This window comes from Schistocerca piceifrons, chromosome 2 (genome assembly GCF_021461385.2).
Source record: "Schistocerca piceifrons isolate TAMUIC-IGC-003096 chromosome 2, iqSchPice1.1, whole genome shotgun sequence".
In the NCBI taxonomy this organism is placed as follows: domain Eukaryota; kingdom Metazoa; phylum Arthropoda; class Insecta; order Orthoptera; family Acrididae; genus Schistocerca; species Schistocerca piceifrons.
The window spans coordinates 773,605,089-773,625,336 of NC_060139.1; the positions used below are offsets into that span (position 1 = coordinate 773,605,089).

The 20,248-nt window shown below is 44.3% G+C and overlaps 1 protein-coding gene across 1 annotated transcript in view; it reads right to left on the reverse strand.

The window, feature by feature from the left end:
• The window catches only part of LOC124775842 (T-box transcription factor TBX20-like), a 235,516-nt gene that overhangs the window by 40,749 nt on the left and 174,519 nt on the right, over window positions 1–20,248 (reverse strand). Inside the window, exons 4-5 of the mRNA XM_047250677.1 lie at window positions 16,984–17,060; window positions 6,451–6,852 (exon numbers count right to left, since the gene is read on the reverse strand). Coding sequence (XP_047106633.1) covers window positions 6,451–6,852; window positions 16,984–17,060 — 479 coding nt within the window. The remainder of the gene's footprint in view (window positions 1–6,450; window positions 6,853–16,983; window positions 17,061–20,248) is intronic.

The window sequence follows — 20,248 nt, forward strand, 5'->3', positions numbered from 1 at the left end:
TTTTGTATTTGCATCTCAGTATTTACATAAAATACAATCACAGAAACTCAATAAAGAATCCGTCAGCGCTGCAGTGGGTTCTTCACATTTCTAATGCATTTTATTCGTTACCAATGCAAGATATGTTTCACAGAGCTTACATATAAATAGATATCAACAGTGATTTACATATAAGGTACTGCAGCACGACGTGCAATAAGTGTTAGTGTGTGTGTGTGTGTGTGTGTGTGTGTGTGTGTGTGTGTGTGTTTGTGTGTGATGTTATCCTGTAACTTCAGCGATGGATAAACTATAATCCAAGATATGTAGGAGGCTCCTAATAGTGAAGCAGTATGGTGGGAAACATTCCAGCCACATATCACAAAACGTGTCACTCCGACCATTAAGGAACAGTTTTGTGAGGGCTCCAACTGATTCATTAAACCCAAATATAAAGACGTTCTGCATCAGTTAAAATCCATTATATTCTTTACTAGTTTGGATGGTCCTATCACCAACACCAGCTAGAATTTATCGTGTTTAGAATTTAGTGCTGGATTTATCGCTAGAGTACGCAATTCATTTTTGGTCACAATACCGAAACTCCAAAAAAGACGTATTTTGGCTCTCAGAAACACACTATATATAAATCTCACAAAAGACAAATTCTAATGTAAGACACTTAATAATATTCCTCGCCATTGCGGCATGATCGTTTAAACACTTAGTGATTGGATTAAAGTATGACTGATACAGAACGCTTATGTTTTCGCTAGAAAGCGTTACAAATACACTCTGTACAATTATGAACATGTGTTTGAAGAAATTTCTTTACTATATCAGCCTTACATCTCAAGGAGATTAAACGAAAAGCTCTTGTTCCAAAGATGGGGAGGGCTTAATAAAATTTAACGCTGTAGAGAGTGCCATAAACTTATGATACATACACTCAGTCAAGTTTGGGTTTTACATTTGTATCGTATGTTATACTCCCGTTGGGACATTTTGTATACAAAGACGATAATGTTTAGTGACGTCTGTTTAGCATTCGTCTAATACAGTGGTGCAAATACTGCCTCCATAATCTTAATTGCACCTTGCGTATTACATTTCATATCGAGAAGTGAATCTTAGTCAAATGCTAGAATCATATCTTATGGAGGAAATGTCTCCTACTATCTTATTTTTTCCGAGCGCCTGCTCCATACACATATTTCCGACAGATCAGATTCGTGTATGTTAGTCTAGAGATGAGAAAGTTAAGAGTCAAGCTCTCATCACATCTCCGGAAAATATGATGGAATGATTCCCGTCATACCGTTCTGGAAAGGGAACGAACGGAGAACAACCTTAATCAACCGAACAATGGTCCTGAAGCGCATCTTTGGCGTAGAAGGTTTCTTTCAAAAATTTTAAGCTATTGGCACAGATATAATTTCTACAATAACAGCCTAGGAACTATTTTATAAAATCTTAAATTTTACGGTACAAATAGTCATTCTTGTGGAATTCTATCTCACTGATATATATCTGAATAGTTTCCATTTCACTTCCTTTACATGCACACAGCGTCTGCTAGGACAAGTGAGTGTTCTGATCGATTAATACATAACAATATTACTCTCACAAAATAAATTATTTGTTTTACTGCCTCCGTATTTGCTCTGGGTAATCAACAATGTTCTTGGAAGAAAGTAGTATAAATCTATTACCTTGTTTACTTTCCTATCGTAAAATTATTTTCCAGATTTGGAACTTGTTCAATCTCTTAAAATTTTGTGCACAGGAATCATCACACTTTGCTTAAACGGCGACGCAACACGTTTTATTCTTCATCGTCTTACTGGAAAGTACTGGCGAGCACAGCGATTACTATGTCTTGCTTCAGGCTCGTTTTAGTTTTGTTTCCAGAAAGGCGACGTTTAAATGTTCGTGTTTCTAACTTCGTTTGTAAAACAATATCTTGAAATAAATAATTCGTAATACACATGTCACTGGGGTCCAGTACACTTTATAGAGTTTTTCTACTTCAAATATTGCACTCCACATGAAACAATAGGTAGTATCGCCACATATTTTTGTACAAGTGGTAACTAAAAACTAAGTAATCCACAAACGGTTTTGTAGTCACTTGCACTATGCACTGTCTTGCATAAATTTTATTTATTTATTTTTTTTGTTTTTTGTTTTAATACGCCGAAATTATCGGATCACGCTCGTAAATATGGATTTAAGTGAACAGTCACAAGGTTCACAGTTTACTCGATATAACGTGTTAGCTGCACTTTCGGCCTCACAGCACTTATTCGGTATTATCGATACCTCTTTACTGTCACTTTTATTTTTCGGAGAACAGGAGGAATAACTTGGCTACAGGAGTCCCTGTGCAACTTCTCCAATAGAGCACTTCATTTATTTGATGATGCTGCTTGATTCTGTTACTAGTTGCTTGACTCTTCTGAGAATGTTGGTAATTACAAATGAAACTGAAAATAATTTCAAGTGATCCTTTAGTGCATTCCAGGCTGAGGGGCTTTCAGAGGGAATATTGCAAACATGAATTTTCCGCGTCATACATTTCAAAGTAGTTATCAATAAGACAGTCAGTCGCGAAGAAACGTTTTCTGTTTTAGTGAAGAACTAACGTCTCACAATCGGAGTACTTTTGTACAAGGGAGGCACAGGAATCAAATGCCTAGATTTGTTCTGCTCCATTCATATGTATTGCAACGCATCGCTATTGTGATGCTGAGAAGTATCTTCGGGCACTGAGCACCTGTGTACAGTTGAATCACAATAGCAGTAAGATCATAGTGCCCCAGGTAGCAGTCGGAGAAGAACAGCTTTTTCGGGAAGTCCGTTCTTCTGGATGATCGATTGGGAGCTCGAAGACACGGCCAAGTTTAATGTCCTCAGTGGCCGTCCAGACGTGAGCCAACAGCCAGCGGCTTCACGGAGAGCGCAGAGTTGGATGACGAGTGGTAGAGGTATCGCCGACACTAGGACAACTGCTGTGCGGGGCTGTGCGGGGGCGGCGGGTGGAGGTCAGCGTCCTGGAGGCTGTCGGGCGAAGAGGAGACGGGCGACAGTGCCTGGCGCTGGGGGCGGGACGCAGGGGCGGCGGCAGCGGCGGCGGCAGCGGCGGCGGCAGCGGCTGCGGCGGCGGCGGCCGAGGGCAGTGGCGGCGGGTACGGCGAGAACCTGAGGACAGAGCAGCGGCTGTCAGTAGATGAAACACTGCATGCCATCTCACGCTATCAGCTGGATACTTCATGACGATATGCAGTACGACAATATCATAATACTACACTGTTCAAAGTAATTAGAAGAACACGTGTAGCAACGTCAGGTATGTTAAAACCTGAGACCTTCGCTTTCAATGTAGACAACAGTTAAAATCATTCGGCACACTTTTCTCTTCAGGGGACATCCACAACTGTTGTTCAATATCGCATAAACCAGTTATACATGTTGGCCACTAATGCATCGTGTTAATACATGGTGTTAAACCCTTGAGCTTCAGCTAAGGCCTGAAAATTGTGTACTGAAGCACCATAAGGACGACTGTAGGTGTTCCATTTTCTTACATAAGTGAACGGCCAAAGTCCCCCAGTCACAAGAATGGATATACTAAAACAGTTTTTCATTGTCAATGATAAACTCCGATGATTCATTTATAAAAAGGAAGTACTAGCCGGTTTCAGAACATATGTCGCGTCTTCAGGTGCATATTAAAATATGAGTCCACGAAGGACGTATAACTAAGTCTAAAACAAGTTAAAATATATTAAAACAGTGAATCACTGATACATGTCCGCTCAGAATGTAAATCCTAAGGGACCGGGTTCGATTCCCGGCTGGGTCGGTAATTTTCTCCGCTCGGGGACTGGGTGCTGTGTTGTCCTAACCATCATCGTTTCATCCCCATCGACGCGCAGGTCGCCGAAGTGGCGTCAGATTGAAAGACTTGCACACGGCGAACGGTCTGCCCGACGGGAGGCCCTAGTCACACGACATAGTTTTTATTTACTGGTACATGACATGCAAGAGAATATACTCTTCAATCCTGGGTCTACCAGAAACCTTTCCGCAGTGGAGGACAACGATCCACACATGGATCCTCAAAAAGACAAATGGGCGATCTTTAGAACACAGTGCTTCATAGCACCCATTAGATTTCTGACTAGTGTGAAGGTCCTTAATGAACGTAATTCTGTTATGAAAGCCTCGTCTGTTTCTCCTAGATCTGACTATCCTATTTTGCACTCGCTGTACAAAATATTTGCTTGTCTACCTGCATCTATTGCTACAGTAGAAAGAAGTTTTTCGACATTGCGGCGTACAGAGACATGGCTGAGGTCGACAATGAGGAGGATCAACTTGATGGCTTAGTTCTATTGAACACTTTCTCTGACATTGATTGTCCTATTGATGATGTAATTAACCAATTTGTCAGGAAGAACTGACGCATAGAATTCATCACTTAAGAAAGAGAACCACAATTGTAACTTTTTATATCATAAGATGGTATTGTCTTGTATATGTGTATAATCAGTTTAAATAAAACTTTCTTACTCTTTGCATTTGACTTGATTATTTTTTATTACGGTAAAAGTAAAGGCAGCTGGAGATATCCTTAGCGCCCCCTACTTGAGGATTTTCTGGATCCGCCACTGGCTCTTACCTATGATAGTCTACGACAGCCTACCGTAGTTTTACAATTCTAGTCATGATCAAGAGAAAGCATGGGGTGAGAGGGAAAGGGAGGAGGGAGAAGGCGAAAATACACTGCTGGCCATTAAAATTGCTCACCACGAAGATGACGTGCTACAGACGCGAAATTTAACCGACAGGAAGAAGATGCTGAGATATGCAAATGATTAGCTTTACAGAGCATTCACACAAGGATGGCGCCGGTGGCGACACCTACAACGTGCTGACATGCGGAAAGTTTCCAACCGATTTCTCATACATAAACAACAGTTGACCGGCGTTGTCTGGTGAAACGTTGTTGTGATGCCTCGTGTAAGGAGGAGAAATGCGTACCATCACGTTTCCGACTTTGATAAAGGTCGGACTGTAGACTATCGCGATTGCCGTTTATCAAAAAATGGTTCAAATGGCTCTGAGCACTATGGGACTTAACATCTATGGTCATCAGTCCTCTAGAACTTAGAACTACTTAAACCTAACTAACCTAAGGACACCACACAGCACCCAGCCATCACGAGGCAGAGAAAATTCCTGACCCCGCCGGGAATCGAACCCGGGAACCCGGGCGTGGGAAGCGAGAACGCTACCGCACGACCACGAGATGCGGGCTTGCCGTTTATCGTATCGCGACATTGCTGCTCGCGTTGGTCGAGATCCAATGACTGTTAGCAGAATATGGAATCGGTGGGTTCAGAAGGGTGAACGCCGTGCAGGATCCCGACGGCTTCGTATCACTAGCAGTCAAGATGACAGGCATCTTATCCGCATGGCTGTAACGGATCGTGCAGCCACGTCTTGATCCCTGAGTCAACAGATGGGGACGTTTTCAAGACAACAACCATCTTCACGAACAGTTCGACGACGTTTGCAGCAGCATGGACTATCAGCTCGGAGACCATGGCTGCGGTTACCCTTGACGCTGCATCACAGACAGGAGCGCCTGCGATGGTGTCAACGACGAACTTGAGTACACGAATGGCAAAACGTCATTTTTTCGGATGAATCCAGGTTCTGTTTACAGCATCATGATGGTCGCATCCGTGTTTGGCGACATCGCGGTGAACGGACATTGGAAGCGTGTGTTCGTCATCGCCATACTGGCGTATCACTCGGCGTGGTGGTATGGGGTGCCATTGGTTACACGTCTCGGTCACCTCTTTTTCGCATTGACGGCACTCTGAACAGTGGACGTTACATTTCAGATGTGTTACGACCCGTGGCTCTACCCTTCATTCGATCCCTGCGAAACCCTACATCTCAGCAGGGTAATGCACGACCGCATGCTGCAGGTCCTGTACAGGCCATTCTGGATACAGAAAATGTTCGACTGCTGCCCTGGCCAGCACATTCCCCAGATCTCTCACCAAATGAAAACGTCTGGTCAATGGTGGCCGAGCAACTGTCTCGTCACAATACGCCAATCACTACTCTTGATGAACTGTGGAATCGCGTTGAAGCTGCATGGGCAGCTGTACCTGTACACGCCATCCAAGCTCTGTTTGACTCAATTCCCAGGCGTACCAAGGCCGTTATTACGGCCATAGGTGGTTGTCCTGGGTACTGATTTATCAGGATCTGTGCTCCCAAATTGGGTGAAAATGTAATCACATGTCAGTTGTAGTATAATATATTAGTCTAATGAATACCCGTTTATCATCTGCATTTCTTCTTGGTGTAGCGATTTTAATGGTGAGTAGTCTACTTCACGAATAGAGCGTACGGTGGATTACGGAGTAGAATTTAGAGGGCGGGAATTACCTGTGCTGCTGCGCGATGCCCGGGTAGAGGGGCCGCGGCAGCGCCGGCAGCTGCTGGCCGGCAGCGGAGGAGACGGAGGCGGAGGCGGCGGCGGCTGCGAGCTGGTGCGCGTGCAGCAGCTGGGGGCCGAGGCACGCCCACTGCCCCCAGAGAGGGCCGGCGCCGTATACCGCGGGCCCCAGTGGGCCGTACGGCCCCACTGCGGCGGCGGCGCCCGCGCCCCCGGAGGCGGCGGCAGAGGCGGCGGCGGCGGCTGCCGCGCGCAGGAAGAGCTGGCTGCGCGCCGCCAGCAGCGCCTTCTCTTCCAGCGTCAGGTTGTTGTTGTGCGTGTCCAGCTCGCAGAAGGGCCGCAGCGGCGCGCGCAAGTACTGCTGCTCCGCCAGCATCGACTCCATCGTCTCCCTGCCACACCAGCCTACGCTGTGGTCCGCCCTCCCCAGTTGGACTTACATACTCGTCTACGTCTGTACATTTATTTCATACACAACTCTGCTTCCCCTCAAAACAATGCAAGCGTAAACGGTATGCCACACACACGTAAAACTCAACTCTACCGGAAATTTCGAGGGGATGTAGATGGTTCCTTGAGGAAACATTTGAAGATAAGAACCCATGATCGACAACGTCATCCAGTGACGTTCAAAGTCGTCGCCATGCAATTCTTGGTGCATAGAAATATGGTACGGGTGAATCGATGTTTATGTAGCATTCTCAACACCGATGTTTTTTGAGATTCCCGATCCTCGCGCAATTTGTCTGCTGATGATGTGCGGATTAGCTGCGACAGCAGCCAAAACACCCACTTGGGCATCATCATTTGTTGCTGGTCGTGGTTGACGTTTCACATGTGGCTGAGCACTTCCTGTTTCTTTAAATAACGAACTATCCGGCGAACGGTCCGGAGACGTGGATGGTGTCGTCCAGGGTACCGAGCAGCATACATAGCACACGCCCGCTGGGCATTTTGACACAAGAGCCATACATCAACACGATATCGACCTTTTCCGCAATTGGTAAACGGTCCATTTTAAAACGGGTAATGTATCAAGAAGCAAATACCGTCCGCACTGGAGGAATTTTACGTGATACCACGCTTTCTACGTTTGTGACTATTACAGCGCCATCTATCACAAAGCGAAAAAAGTGGTGCAACTAAAACATTCATATTTCTTTACGTACTACACGAATTTTGTAATAAAAATGGGGGTTCCTATTTTAAAAAAACGCAGTTGACATCCGTTTGACCTATGGCAACGCCATCTAGCGGGCCAACCATAGCGCCAGCTGGTTTCCCCCTTCAAGCTAGACGAGTTTCGTTCTTGGTAGTTTTTTCGTTTGATGCTTATTTCGTGAGATATTTGGATCACTTTCTCATTCATCTAACATTTCTTGATATTTTCTTAGGTTTCTCGAATATTTGTGGGTAAATTCTTTGTTAGGTAGCGTTTTAGAACGCCACATTGTTCAGGCAGAAATGTGTTCTTCCACGTACTGTGAGCTCTGTTTCGAGCTGAAATAATCAGCATTTTCAACACCTTATTTCTGAATTTATTCTCTTTTTTTTCTCTATTAAACTAATAGCTGACATTTAATCATTCTATTTAGTATGACATCTGCCCATTCACTACGCAAATTAAACTACAGTAGTGATTCTGCCATCACCATTTGCCTGCAGCAAACTTTTTTATTCACTAAGAGCTGCTTGCACAGTCGCTACTGACTGATCCAGCAAAAACATTATTATTTGCGACTTTGTATGAGTTTTCAGGTTTCGAAGGTAAGTTGCATCGCGATTTTCGCAGCAGCCACAGATAACTTGCATCAGAATCCATTCATTATTTATTCTACTATCTAATACTTTAATGCTTTGTGTGAAAAAGTATTTAGGTACCGATTTGGAGCCACATATGGTTTTCGCACATGCTTTGCCTGTAAGATGGGGCATTTACACACTTTCTAAGTCAGGTGATTAACTCGTTGGTAGGGAACTTGACAGTTAAGGTACGTTCAGTGGTGCTCACAGACTAACGATTGTACAAAATAAGCGTTCCCCTTGTTAACCTGTAGGTAGCGTTTAACAAAACTTTGATGGGCACGTATTTTCTGATTTGAATTGGGCATGTTAATCAGGTCAGTTTTCTAAGACATACTTATAGGTACTCAGAATTAAAAAATAACACAAGGGCACTGACAAGTTGTAACACTGACGCCTTTGCTATCAGTGCACTTTGTGGTTTCCAATATCTTGAATGTTGTCAGGCCCATTAAGAGGAGTTCCGTTTGCGATCGGACTGCAGATCGAGACAGTTTTGCTGGCGGAGTGGTGGACTAGCGACAGGCGTTCCTTCTTATAACTTCGATGCTGACGTTTCCGACCATAATTTCTTATTCTCATTTTGTTGCTCAAGAGACACTACACAACCCCTCGACGTTTGTCAGTAGATTTCCTGTTCATAATCTTAGAAAATGCATATAACGCAAGAAAATGTCTAGAAGGAGTCTCTATCCAGTAGGGGATGTCGAATGAATTCCTATGATGTTATGGTCTGCCATTTATTTGCCACATCTGACAGTGCTCCACCTCCATCCACCATAGTGGAGGAAAACAAAAAGAAAACTCACGTCATGAAACTGAAAATTATGGACTTTCCTAAGTTACTTGTACTTTATTCAACATAACGTAGTTTTTAAAATTGGATACATGAATGGAAACAGCAACATAGTGGAAAACTTAGTACCATTTCTCTCAGCAAATCGTCTTCTCTCTTTTCACTCACACGCCGGCCAGAGTGGCCGTGCGGTTGTAGGCGCTACAGTCTGGAACCGCGCGACCGCTACGGTCGCAGGTTCGAATCCTGCCTCGGGCATGGATGTGTGTGATGTACTTAGGTTAGTTAGGTTTAAGTAGTTCTAAGTTCTAGGGGACTGATGACCTCCGAAGTTAAGTCCCATAGTTCAAATGTTCAGATGTGTGTGAAATCTTATGGGACTTAACTGCTAAGGTCATCAGTCCCTTACACACTACTTAACCTAAATTATCGTAAGGACAAACACACGCACCCATGCCCGAGGGAGGACTCGAACCTCCGCCGGGACCAGCCATTAAGTCCCATAGTGTTCAGAGCCATTTGAACCACTTTTTTTTTCACTCACACACTCACTGAAACACGGACGTACACACACACACACACACACACACACACACACACACCATACAAGCGATAATACAGAACACGACAGTATGCAATATCTCACTCCTTTTATTACAAGGCCTTCTAAAATGTTATTTTCCGCTATACTATTTCCGTAGTGTCAGTTATGAAAAAGGAAGTGTGAATGAACACTTTTTTGGAAAGATCCTCTGAGTTACGAAAAATATTCACATGGGCATCTGCAGAAATTTATCTAGGCGGTTTGGTGAAGACTCTTAAATTCCCATTTTTCATAAATACACATCAAAAAACGTTTTGCATCACCCCCGATACGTCGTGCAGGTTTGTTGCTATTGTGATTGTTCCTGTACAGATCAAAACGACGTCCCTGACGTTGTTTGTAAATATAGGCACAGTTACCATGAGCTTTACCTACGGGTAGAGCGTCACACTCGAATTGATTGCAGCATTTCAGTAGAAACTAAAACATCATTAGGGACGCATTAGAGACGTCTGTGGAACAGTAGAGTGAACATCCATCACGCCACCAAGGACAAACCCGACCACTGATCGCATCCGACTCATCACATTACGCGCAGAAAGCTTGTCAATCAGGCAAATTGCTCGACATGTGCAATGAACATGAACTCAATCGGTTCCATTTGACAGGTAGTGTTGAGGATTTAATGCCACACAGGCCATCCACATCCGAAACGTGCACAGGACTTTTGAGACAAAAGAACCATGGGAACCATGGGCTAAGTGCTCCAGAACTGATTTTGGCGTTCGAAGAGGCTACGGAACGTCGTGTAGAGCATAAAACTGTTAGGAGACAATTTAATGGTGTAATTCTCGATTCCCGACTACCAAGGCGAACTCCACGTCATACACCACAACGCCATGACCCCATTACAGATGGACAAGAGATAATGCAGAACTGTCGCCCAAGGACTGGCGTCGGGTGGTGTCTACGGATGAAACTGTAATCTGTTTGTACCCAGATAATCGAAGATAACTTGTTTCGAGGCAACCCGCTAATATCGAATGCCTCCAACACTGTGTCCCGCAAGTGCAACTACTTGGTGGTGGAGTGATATTCTGCTGGGTCACCGTACACCTCTCGTGGTTGTTGATGGCAGTCTCATTGCTCTACAGTACAGGGACGAGATTCTGCAACCAATAGTGACACCGTATAGCCAACATTTTGGACAAAAATTCGCGTGCTCATTGTGCTGCTCGCCTGATCACGTTTCTCCAGGATGCTAAGATCACCAGAAAAGAGTGGGCTGCCTGTTCCCGCACGTGAGCCCTATTGAACATGTGTAAGATTGACTGAAACTTGCTCCCTTCGGAAGTCGACAATAACCACGTCCTCTGCGTGACTTATGCAGAATCGCCACTTTGGATTAGGGCTGGCCTGAAGATCCCATTCATAATGTGCTCTGCACCCGAGGTATGGGATGTTATACAACGTACTGGCATTGCTCAGAAGCGCTGTGGGTCCCTTCTCCCTCCCAATTGGCTTTGGGATCAGTCGACTTGGTTGTTAAACTTTTCTTTTTCTGGCAGTCTGAACACATTACAATTACATGCGCATGCCTCGGAGCCAGTTTTATTGTCTGTATCATGAATTTCTAAATAAAGGGGTGATGCAAAACTTTTGTTGATGTGTGGAAATGAGTACTGTCTCACCGCAATCAGCCGCGTAATTCTAGAATTGCTGAAACCAGAGGTTTAGGGGAATCACAGGATATCAGGTCTAGAAGTGTATGAGAATTCTGTATTTTTTTAAACAAAAAAAAACTGTGTAGTCCAGATTGCCGGGGGTAAGGGGGAGGGGGTGGAGTCCGCCCCGATAGCTGAGTGGTCAGCGTGACGGATTGCCGTCCTACTGGCCCGGGTTCGATTCCCGGCTGGGTCGGGGATTTTCCCCGCTCAGGGACTGGATGTTGTGCTGTCTTCATCATCATCTTATCCCCATCCGGCGCGCAGGTCACCCAATGGGGCGTCGAATGTAACAAGACCTGCACCAAGGCGGCCGGGCCTGCCCCGCAAGGGGCCTCGAGGCTAATGACGCCAAACGCTTATTTCCATTTCCAGGGGGGGGGGGGGGGGTGGAGAGTAGTGACCCCTTTTAATCACTCCCCAACCTGATAAAAGTTGGTAAAAACAGCACACAGCTACCGAAATGAGATTCTTAAGAACAGTAAAAGGCTGTACTCATCCACGGCTAGGGAGTGACTCTAGTTGGAGTGAACAATTAGTAGTAGCCTTGGAAGGTAGGAGAGAGGTACTGCCAGAAGTAATGATGTGAGGGGAGGGATAGGGTCGTGTTTCGGTAGCTCAGTCGATAGAATAATAGCCTGCGGAAGGCAAAGGTTCCAGTTTGGAGCTCAGACACATAGGATTAGTCATTCAGGAAGTTGCGAATCAGCGCAAACTTCCCTGCGGAGTGAAAATTCATTCTGGAATTAGCAGAGAGAATTTTTTATTAATATTCATTGCTGTCACGGTTAGGTGCAAATGAAAATATTCGCTTTCAGTTCACATAAAACACAGCAGCGCAAAATTATAGGTTTCGTGTGTTGTGGCAGAAATGAAAGAGTGATTATGCGCAGTGATCGCAAACAATGGTAGCTCATTTCGTAAAGTGCCGCCGTGGAAGCGTGCGTGTCCGCCCGTGACGCTGCCTGAACACGGATTTGGAAGCCTCCGGCCGCGCAGGAAGCGACAATTAGGCGGGCGCAGTTCTCACTGCGGTGTGCTCGGTACTGTACGGTACCGGCCGGCGAGACGAGAGAAGTCGTTAGCCGGGGCAACCATCGGTTGCCGTGGAACAGGCGATCCGGCCGCGTTGCGAAATCCAGACATCCGTCCCGCCATTGTTCTCGCCAACAATTAGACGGGCGGTGCGAGTGCGGGCGGCCAGAGGCGCTGCAGCGGCAGGAAGGAAACGCCACGCCGTTCCGGCCAGCAATCTCAATTTCAAATCGACCGGCAGCTCGCGCGCAGGAAGACGCGCGTCTGGGATCGCGAGGGGCGAGGAGGCGCGGAAAGCGTGGCCGATCTGACAGGCGGCCGGGACGGCGGATGCAGTCGCTACAGAGGGCGCCTGGATGTCGGTACCGCAAACAGGGACTGCTAAGGCAGGCTTCAGGAGCTACCACTGGTAACAACGTAACTGGAGTGAAAGAGGAGTTCGACATCCTAAACTTTATAGCTCATGCTGTATCGCAAAAAGCAAAACGTAACTGCAGGGGGCTGACATCGAAATAAGTGTCCAAGGAATAGGAAAGCAAATTAAATCACTCAACAGAGGAAAGTCCCCTGGACCTGACAAGATACCAATTCGATTCTACACAGAGTACGCGAAAGAATTTGCCCCCCTTCTAACAGCCGTGTACCGCAAGTCTCTAGAGGAACGGAAGGTTCCAAATGACTGGAAAAGAGCACAGGTAATCCCAGTTTTCAAGAAGGGTCGTCGAGCAGATGCGCAAAACTATACGCCTATATCTCTGGCATCGATCTGTTGTAGAATTTTACAACATGGTTTTTGCTCGCGTACCACGTCATTTCTGGAAATCCAGAATCTACTCTGTAGGAATCAACGTGGATTCCGGTAACAGCGATCGTGTGAGACCCAACTCGCTTTATTTGTTCATGAGACCCAGAAAATATTAGATACAGGCTCCCAGGTAGACGCCATTTTCCTTGACTTCTGGAAGGCGTTCGATACAGTTCCGCACTGTCGCCTGATAAACAAAGTAAGAGCCTACAGAATATCAGACCAGCTGCGTACCTGGACTGAAGAGTTTTTAGCAAATAGAACACAGCATGTTGTTCTTCCCGCGGACCATACGCGACTGGAACAGGAAAGGGAGGTAATGACAGTGGCACGCAAAGTGACCTCCGCCACAAACCGTTGGGTGGCTTGCGGAGTATAAATGTAGATGTAGATGTAGATAAATATGTGAAAACACCGCGAGCAGTTTCACCGTAAATGCCGGTGCTAGTCAAGCCTGCAGGTAAGGAAGGTAGCCGAAGATTTATACTGCATACAGTGAAAGTAAGTCACAACGCGGACGAAAGTTTGTGCAGCGTGATCGTGATAAGCATTCACTGACTGTGAGGAAAAATAGGAGGACGCCTGCTGCATACGTTACTGCAGAACTCAATGTTATACTCGCGATTCCTTTCAGCACGAAAACAACACGAAGGCAGTTCCAGAATCAACGAATTCCAGCACTAGCTGAAATTCTAAAACCACTCAGCTGTGAATCAAAGGCCCGTGACAAAAAAAGTGGTGCCGAAGTCGATGAATCTTGTTGCATACGGCTTCCAACTTCTGGCAGAGTTTATGTCCCAAAAAGGAAATATGGCGGGAGATCGGCGATGTTTTGGGCAGCAGCATCTGGTATTCCATGCTCTGTATGGGTACTCTGCAATGTCACATTGTTGCCAAGGATTGTGTGATCATTTTCGCTGATCAGGTCATCCCCACGATACAGTTTCGTTCCCCAACGGTGATGCTGTATTCAAGGCGACGGGGCTACTGTCACACGAATCGCATCGTCCAAGACTGGTTTTGCGAGCACGGGGATGAACTGTCGCATCCCCCTTGGCTATCGTAGTCACCAGATATAAGTATTATTGAGCCTTTGTGATCTATTTTTGAGAGAATCGTGCATTATCGCTACCCACTCTTTCGCAGACATAACGCTATAAGAATCCCTTGAAAGCTACACAGGAGCAGCATTCATCCATTCTGAGACGACTGGAGGCTCTTTTGCATTCCAACGGTTTTCCTACAACGTATTCAGTATGGTAGTGTGTTGTGTGTCTAGTGTTTCCATAGTTTTGTTTCATCCCTATATAGACAAGACACCGCAACAAGGACGGTTAAGTCCTGCAGACTACCCCTGGGAACGATCGCTTGACCCAGTAATGTAAGAGTATAGGGAAGTGGCTACAAGCATAACCAAGAAGCACGAGAAGCATCAGTGAAAGCTAACCGCCGCTCTCTAAACCTTCGCCATGCGGTGTGGAGACAGTAAGACATTTCTGGATCCGACAGCGTGTCCAAACCGGTGCAGATCGCACAGAAAACCTAGATATATTTTGACAGTAGTAAACTGCGCGCGCTTGCCTGTCTGTGTGTATGTTTGTTTGTTTGTGTGTGTGTGTGTGTGTGTGTGTGTGTGTGTGTAACAGTGAAGCAACACAAGACAATAGGCTACCAAAGTGTTCTCTGATTACCCTAAGATTATAATCAGTAGTCGTGGTAGAAGTATTAGCACGGTATTATAGTTGAGGTTAGTGACCTAGTTAGTTGCAGTTTCTGTAGAAAAATCAAGTTGTTGTAGTAGTAATAGGGCTTTTTTATAGTAGTAAAAGTAGTATCGTTTATTGCTTTGGCAGTAGAATATGCAGTTGTAATAGTACTAGCAGCAGCAGACGATAAAGAAAGCTGTAAAATTAGGCAAAATGGCTTGAAAAAAACAAAAACCTATGGCTCTTTTGTCATCACAGCAAAAGAACACGCTACAGAGAGCAGAAAGGAAGATGCCATATGAAAGCTATGCGTAGGGTACCACATAGGTAGCCCTCTCACGTTAGAGCGACAGTGACAGAACCAGCTAAGATAATGAAAAATAGTAAGACAGACACTGTGAACTTTGTTCAATATTCAAAACAGAAAATAACAGGGAAAATACAGGTGATCGCAAAATTCACAGAAATGTGACGGTTTATGGAACGGTCCATTGCTGTCATCCAGACAATTGATTATAATAAACAAACAGGGAAACAAATATGGGTGTCGCGTCTTCCATGTTGCAGTCAACGTAAACATGTCAAACCGGCTTTTGATTTGTTTTTCAAATCTCATAATATACCGTATCATTAGGTAAGTGTTCCAAAGTTTAGCATGGTTTTTAATAGGGGAACATGGAAAGAAATTGTATTAATTATATCTGTAAGTGGCTGACAAGATTTCGTGCATGACTTAGAACTGTACAACGTATTCGGGAAAGGATTACTCTCTGCTCCGATGAGGCACGTGATTCGAAGGAAAAGCTGCGAGTTTTAGCTATAAGCTTGGCGTCTAGTCAAGAATTTCGTCGAGAAAACAAATGTTCGAGAAGAAGGTTGGAATTCCACCTATTTCAAAGAAGGAGCGCTTTGGTAAATGTAACTACATATGTTCAACAAGTCCATTCAACGGAACACTACAGACCGTGACAGTCCAAGTCAATGATTTAAGTTAATAATTTTCTTGAATTACATGCTGAAGTGAAGATGGTTGTTAGTTTAAAACTGCGAAAAAATGATACACTAATAAATCTCAAAAATATGGAACAAATTACTCGAAGAGTTTCACCAGGATTTTTACGGCATTTGCTAGTTAGGGACGTTACTGTAGGAAGTAAAGGTCAGTTACCATCACAAACTGTAGCCGTACTGAGCTCAATTTAAAGCTTCAGAGTAGTGACGCTACACAAGTTCAAATTTCAGCCGTACCGTATTAATCAAAAGAAGATGTCTTTCAGTACACAAATGTGGCACATGCCTCTTCCAAATTCCTTACACACCGAATCATTTACCAGACCATTGCATTCGCGCTCACAAATCGTGCTTTTCAGACTGTCCATTAACGTGTGAGGTGGAGCAGGTGATTCTCTGACAGGATGTAACCTCGTGGTGTTACGTCTCTCAAGCGTTGCCTGAGGTATGCACTGAGGGGAACAGTTTGAATAGTAATGACTCTTGGAACAAACAACCGACCTGAATGAAAGAACTTCGCGTGCTCAAGTCTTACAAAATAAAGGTGTAATTTTCTCGTATCTGTATTTCCTTTTTATTCTGCAGTCGGATTATGTTGAGCACTCTAATCAAAAGTGAATGTATGCAATTGATAACCAAAGATGAATGGTTACCATTGCCAGTAATCGTTTTTTCGTGTGGAATCTGACGCTGATACCGGCATTTATTTAAGATATGCCGTTACTGATTTGCCATAGTCTATCACTTCACTCGTCTGTCACTCCGGAAATGTTTTCCAAAATGGTAATAATAAATGCTACGAACTTAGACACGCAGCTTTTCTCGGATCGTTAATTTGCAGTTAAAGCGCAATTACGGGTCAAAAGAACTAGGTGACCTCTAAAGCTATCTCACCCATTGTCTGTCTGCGCAATTATTCTGTCGTAATAACTTGGTAATACTCTCCCTCACCGTGTCACTACACGCGAACACACACACACACACACACACACACACACACATACACACACACACGAACATGCAGAGTGAGAGAGAGAGAGACAGACAGACAAATAGACAAATACAAAGAGAGAAGATAAAAATCTTTCATAAATATTACCTTTCGAATTCCGTCAGTCGCGATGAATCCCGGAAGCCTTTGGCAAAAGGATTGCTGTCAATCTTCAGCTTCGTAATCTGAAACACAGAAACAAAATGACCTCACAACATTGCCTGTATTTTTTGCTATATACTCATTCTTTAGATAACAGCTAAAGCTGTTGATGCTTTCTACGTTGTGCAGCTTTCAAGATGACATCCACTGACTGAAAAAAACGTTAGTGTAATTATCTATACGTGGGAGTGAATTTCAATTATTGAGATAGTTAACGGACAACTTTTGAACCAGTATTGAAAATTTTACGATGCACTTAATGTAGCTTTCACATTAGAAAAGTAGATTCCGTTGTTGAATTACGCTAATAGGTTGCCAGCGACACAGATTATCACTCTCAGAAACAGTAAACTCCGTACATTCCAGAACGACATGTACGCTGTGTCGCTGCATTTTCATAGAAATAGCTATTCACCAACTTCTAACAATTGTTTTGGTAATATCAAAACTTATGTATTTTCTGTACAGCCTTATACAACTTTAAGGCAAAATCTCTTCGTCTTACACAGTTTCTGTCTTATGATGTCTCTCACGGGAACTCTCTTGGATCATCTTTTCTATGATTCCACTAAATAATTTCCGGCGATGGCCAGAGTGGTTTCCTATACGGGCTATCGTCGTCAACAGGGCCTTAAATCTTGATCTTCGTTTTTCATGCGTTCTTCATGTAGCCACGGCTCTCATTTGCAACATCCTTCTCCAGCTGAGCTAGTATTCCGTCTCAAATGAGCTCACTTCCTTCTTCTGTACTGAGCGAGGTGACGCAGTGGTTAGCACACTGGACTCGCATTCGGGAGGACGACGGTTCAAACCAGCTTCCGGCCATCCTGCTTTAGGTTTTCTGTGATTTCCCTAAGTCCCTTCAGGCAAATGCCAGGATGGTTCCTTTGAAAGGCCACGGCAGATTTCCTTCCCTATCCTTCCTCAATCCGATTGGACCGATGATCTAGCTGTTTGGTCTCCTTCCCCAAATCAATCAACCAACCAACCACCAAAAAAAATGGCTCTGAGCACTATGCGACTTAACTTCTGAGGTCGTCAGTTGCCTAGAACATAGAACTAATTAAACCTAACTAACGTAAGGACATCACACACATCCATGCCCGAGGCAGGATTCGAACCTGCGACCGTAGCGGGCGCTCGTTTCCAGACTGTAGCGCCTAGAACCGCACGGCCACTCCGGCCGGCCAACCAACCAACCTTCTTCTGTTAATGCGACTCCGTAAGTATTTCAGGCGCTCGAACAATACTCAGGAAATGATCGGATGAGATTTTCATAAGCGATGCATTGTTTGCATCAACAACATATTCCTTAAACAATAAGAAAGAGGAGCTGATAGTAAGAAAGACAGAGATACAGTTTGACTACTGTGTCCTGTTCGAAGGAACAGGCACCTCGCAGAATCCGGAGCTCTGATATGTATTACGTGACTGAAGATGGAGGAGGGAGAAAGGAAAGGAAAGGGAAGGAACTCATAATATTAGCTACATCGGAACTTTGTGCGGAATCAGCTGTGACGAGTAAAATTGTATGCTGAACAGGGACTTGAACCGGGCTCTCCTGCTTACTAGGCAGTTGTGTTACCCGCAAATGCACGCTCTTTGGCCGACTTACGTTCCCATCTAGCGGCACCACTTATTCGCAATCCCTGTGCATGCCGTCCGTACTCACTAATTTTATATTCCCGTTGGAGTTCGAAAGTAGATCTGCATCTGCACTGATGATTCTGGATTCATAGCCCAGCAAGGCGTATGGATTGAGTCAATGTGTGATGTCTGAAAGAACAGACGCAACTCATTCATATAACTTGAAACGTCCCCTTAGAAAAATTTATGAATTACTGTGCTGATAAACCTCTTACATTATTTGATTTTCAAACAACTGAGCAGAACTGAACGTACTTAGACATTTCTCTCTTTACTTATTCTGATCAACACTAAACTGACACAATACTTTTAGCGCAACGCAATCTGACTTTCAACAATCTCTACAGAAGAATGGCCCTGACTAACAATAACCTGTACCTTACGTGAATCACATACCTCACAAAAATCTTCGTTACTCGAACTACTGCAGTCCAACCCAAAACTTCATTCCATAGATCTTTCCTCTTATTTCAACATTTGTTTCCACCAAAAAAATCCTATCCAAGCATGCTTTCTGTATTTATACGTTCACATATTTATTACCTCGTTATTTATTTTCCATTATCATTTATTCCAAGAAAATCCTGCCTAAACCTGTTGTCCCTAAACCCTACGTTTTTGTTCATATCCTCTATCAAAATCCTTTTTTGGCCAAACCATTTTCTTATAGATTCTCAATGCATTTCTTCCAATTCATCACAGCTCGTTCTCTTATAAACTGAAACGCCTCGATGGGCTATGAAGCTATGAAACTCTAACTGTCCGAAAGAACAGACACCAGGCATTCATACAACTGATATGCTTCGATGTGCTATGAATCCATAACTATCATGCAGATGCAAATTTATGTTCGACCTCCAGCAGGAATCTAAAACTAGCGAGCAAGGAGAACATGGACTGGGGTAGCGTATAAGTGGTGACGCTTGGTGGGAATGTGGGTGTGCCCAGACAGGCCGCACAGTTGTAGTAAAAACTGTGTACAGGTGAAGCTGTGGTTTTGTAAGTAGGCTGTTTAGGTTTTTATGTTGGTAACACCAAGTAGCGCTCTATATGAAAATCACTGACTGTGCTGTGTGAAGGCTGTGGTTGGTTTGCATTGTTGGAGTATATGCTATTGTAGTGTTGGGCAGTTGGCTGTTAACAGCGCGTAGCGTTGCGCAGTTGGAGGTGAGCCGCCAGCAGTGGTGGATGTGGGGAGAGAGATTGCGGAATTTTGAGAGCGGCCGATCTGGACGTGTGTCCATCAGAAGGAGTAAATTTGTAATATTGGATATCATGGACTGATATATATATATTATGACTTTTGAACACTATTAAGGTAAATACATTGTTTGTTCTCTATCAAAATCTTTCATTTGCTAACTATGCCTATCAGTAGTTTGAATCTTTTATTTAGCTGGCAGTAGTGGCGCTCGCTGTATTTCAGTAGTTTGAGGAACGAAGATTTTTGTGAGGTAAGTGATTCATGAAAGATATAGGTTATTGTTAGTCAGGGCCATTCTTTTGTAGGGATTTTTGAAAGTCAGATTGCGCTGCGCTAAAAGTAGTGTGAGTCAGTTTAAGC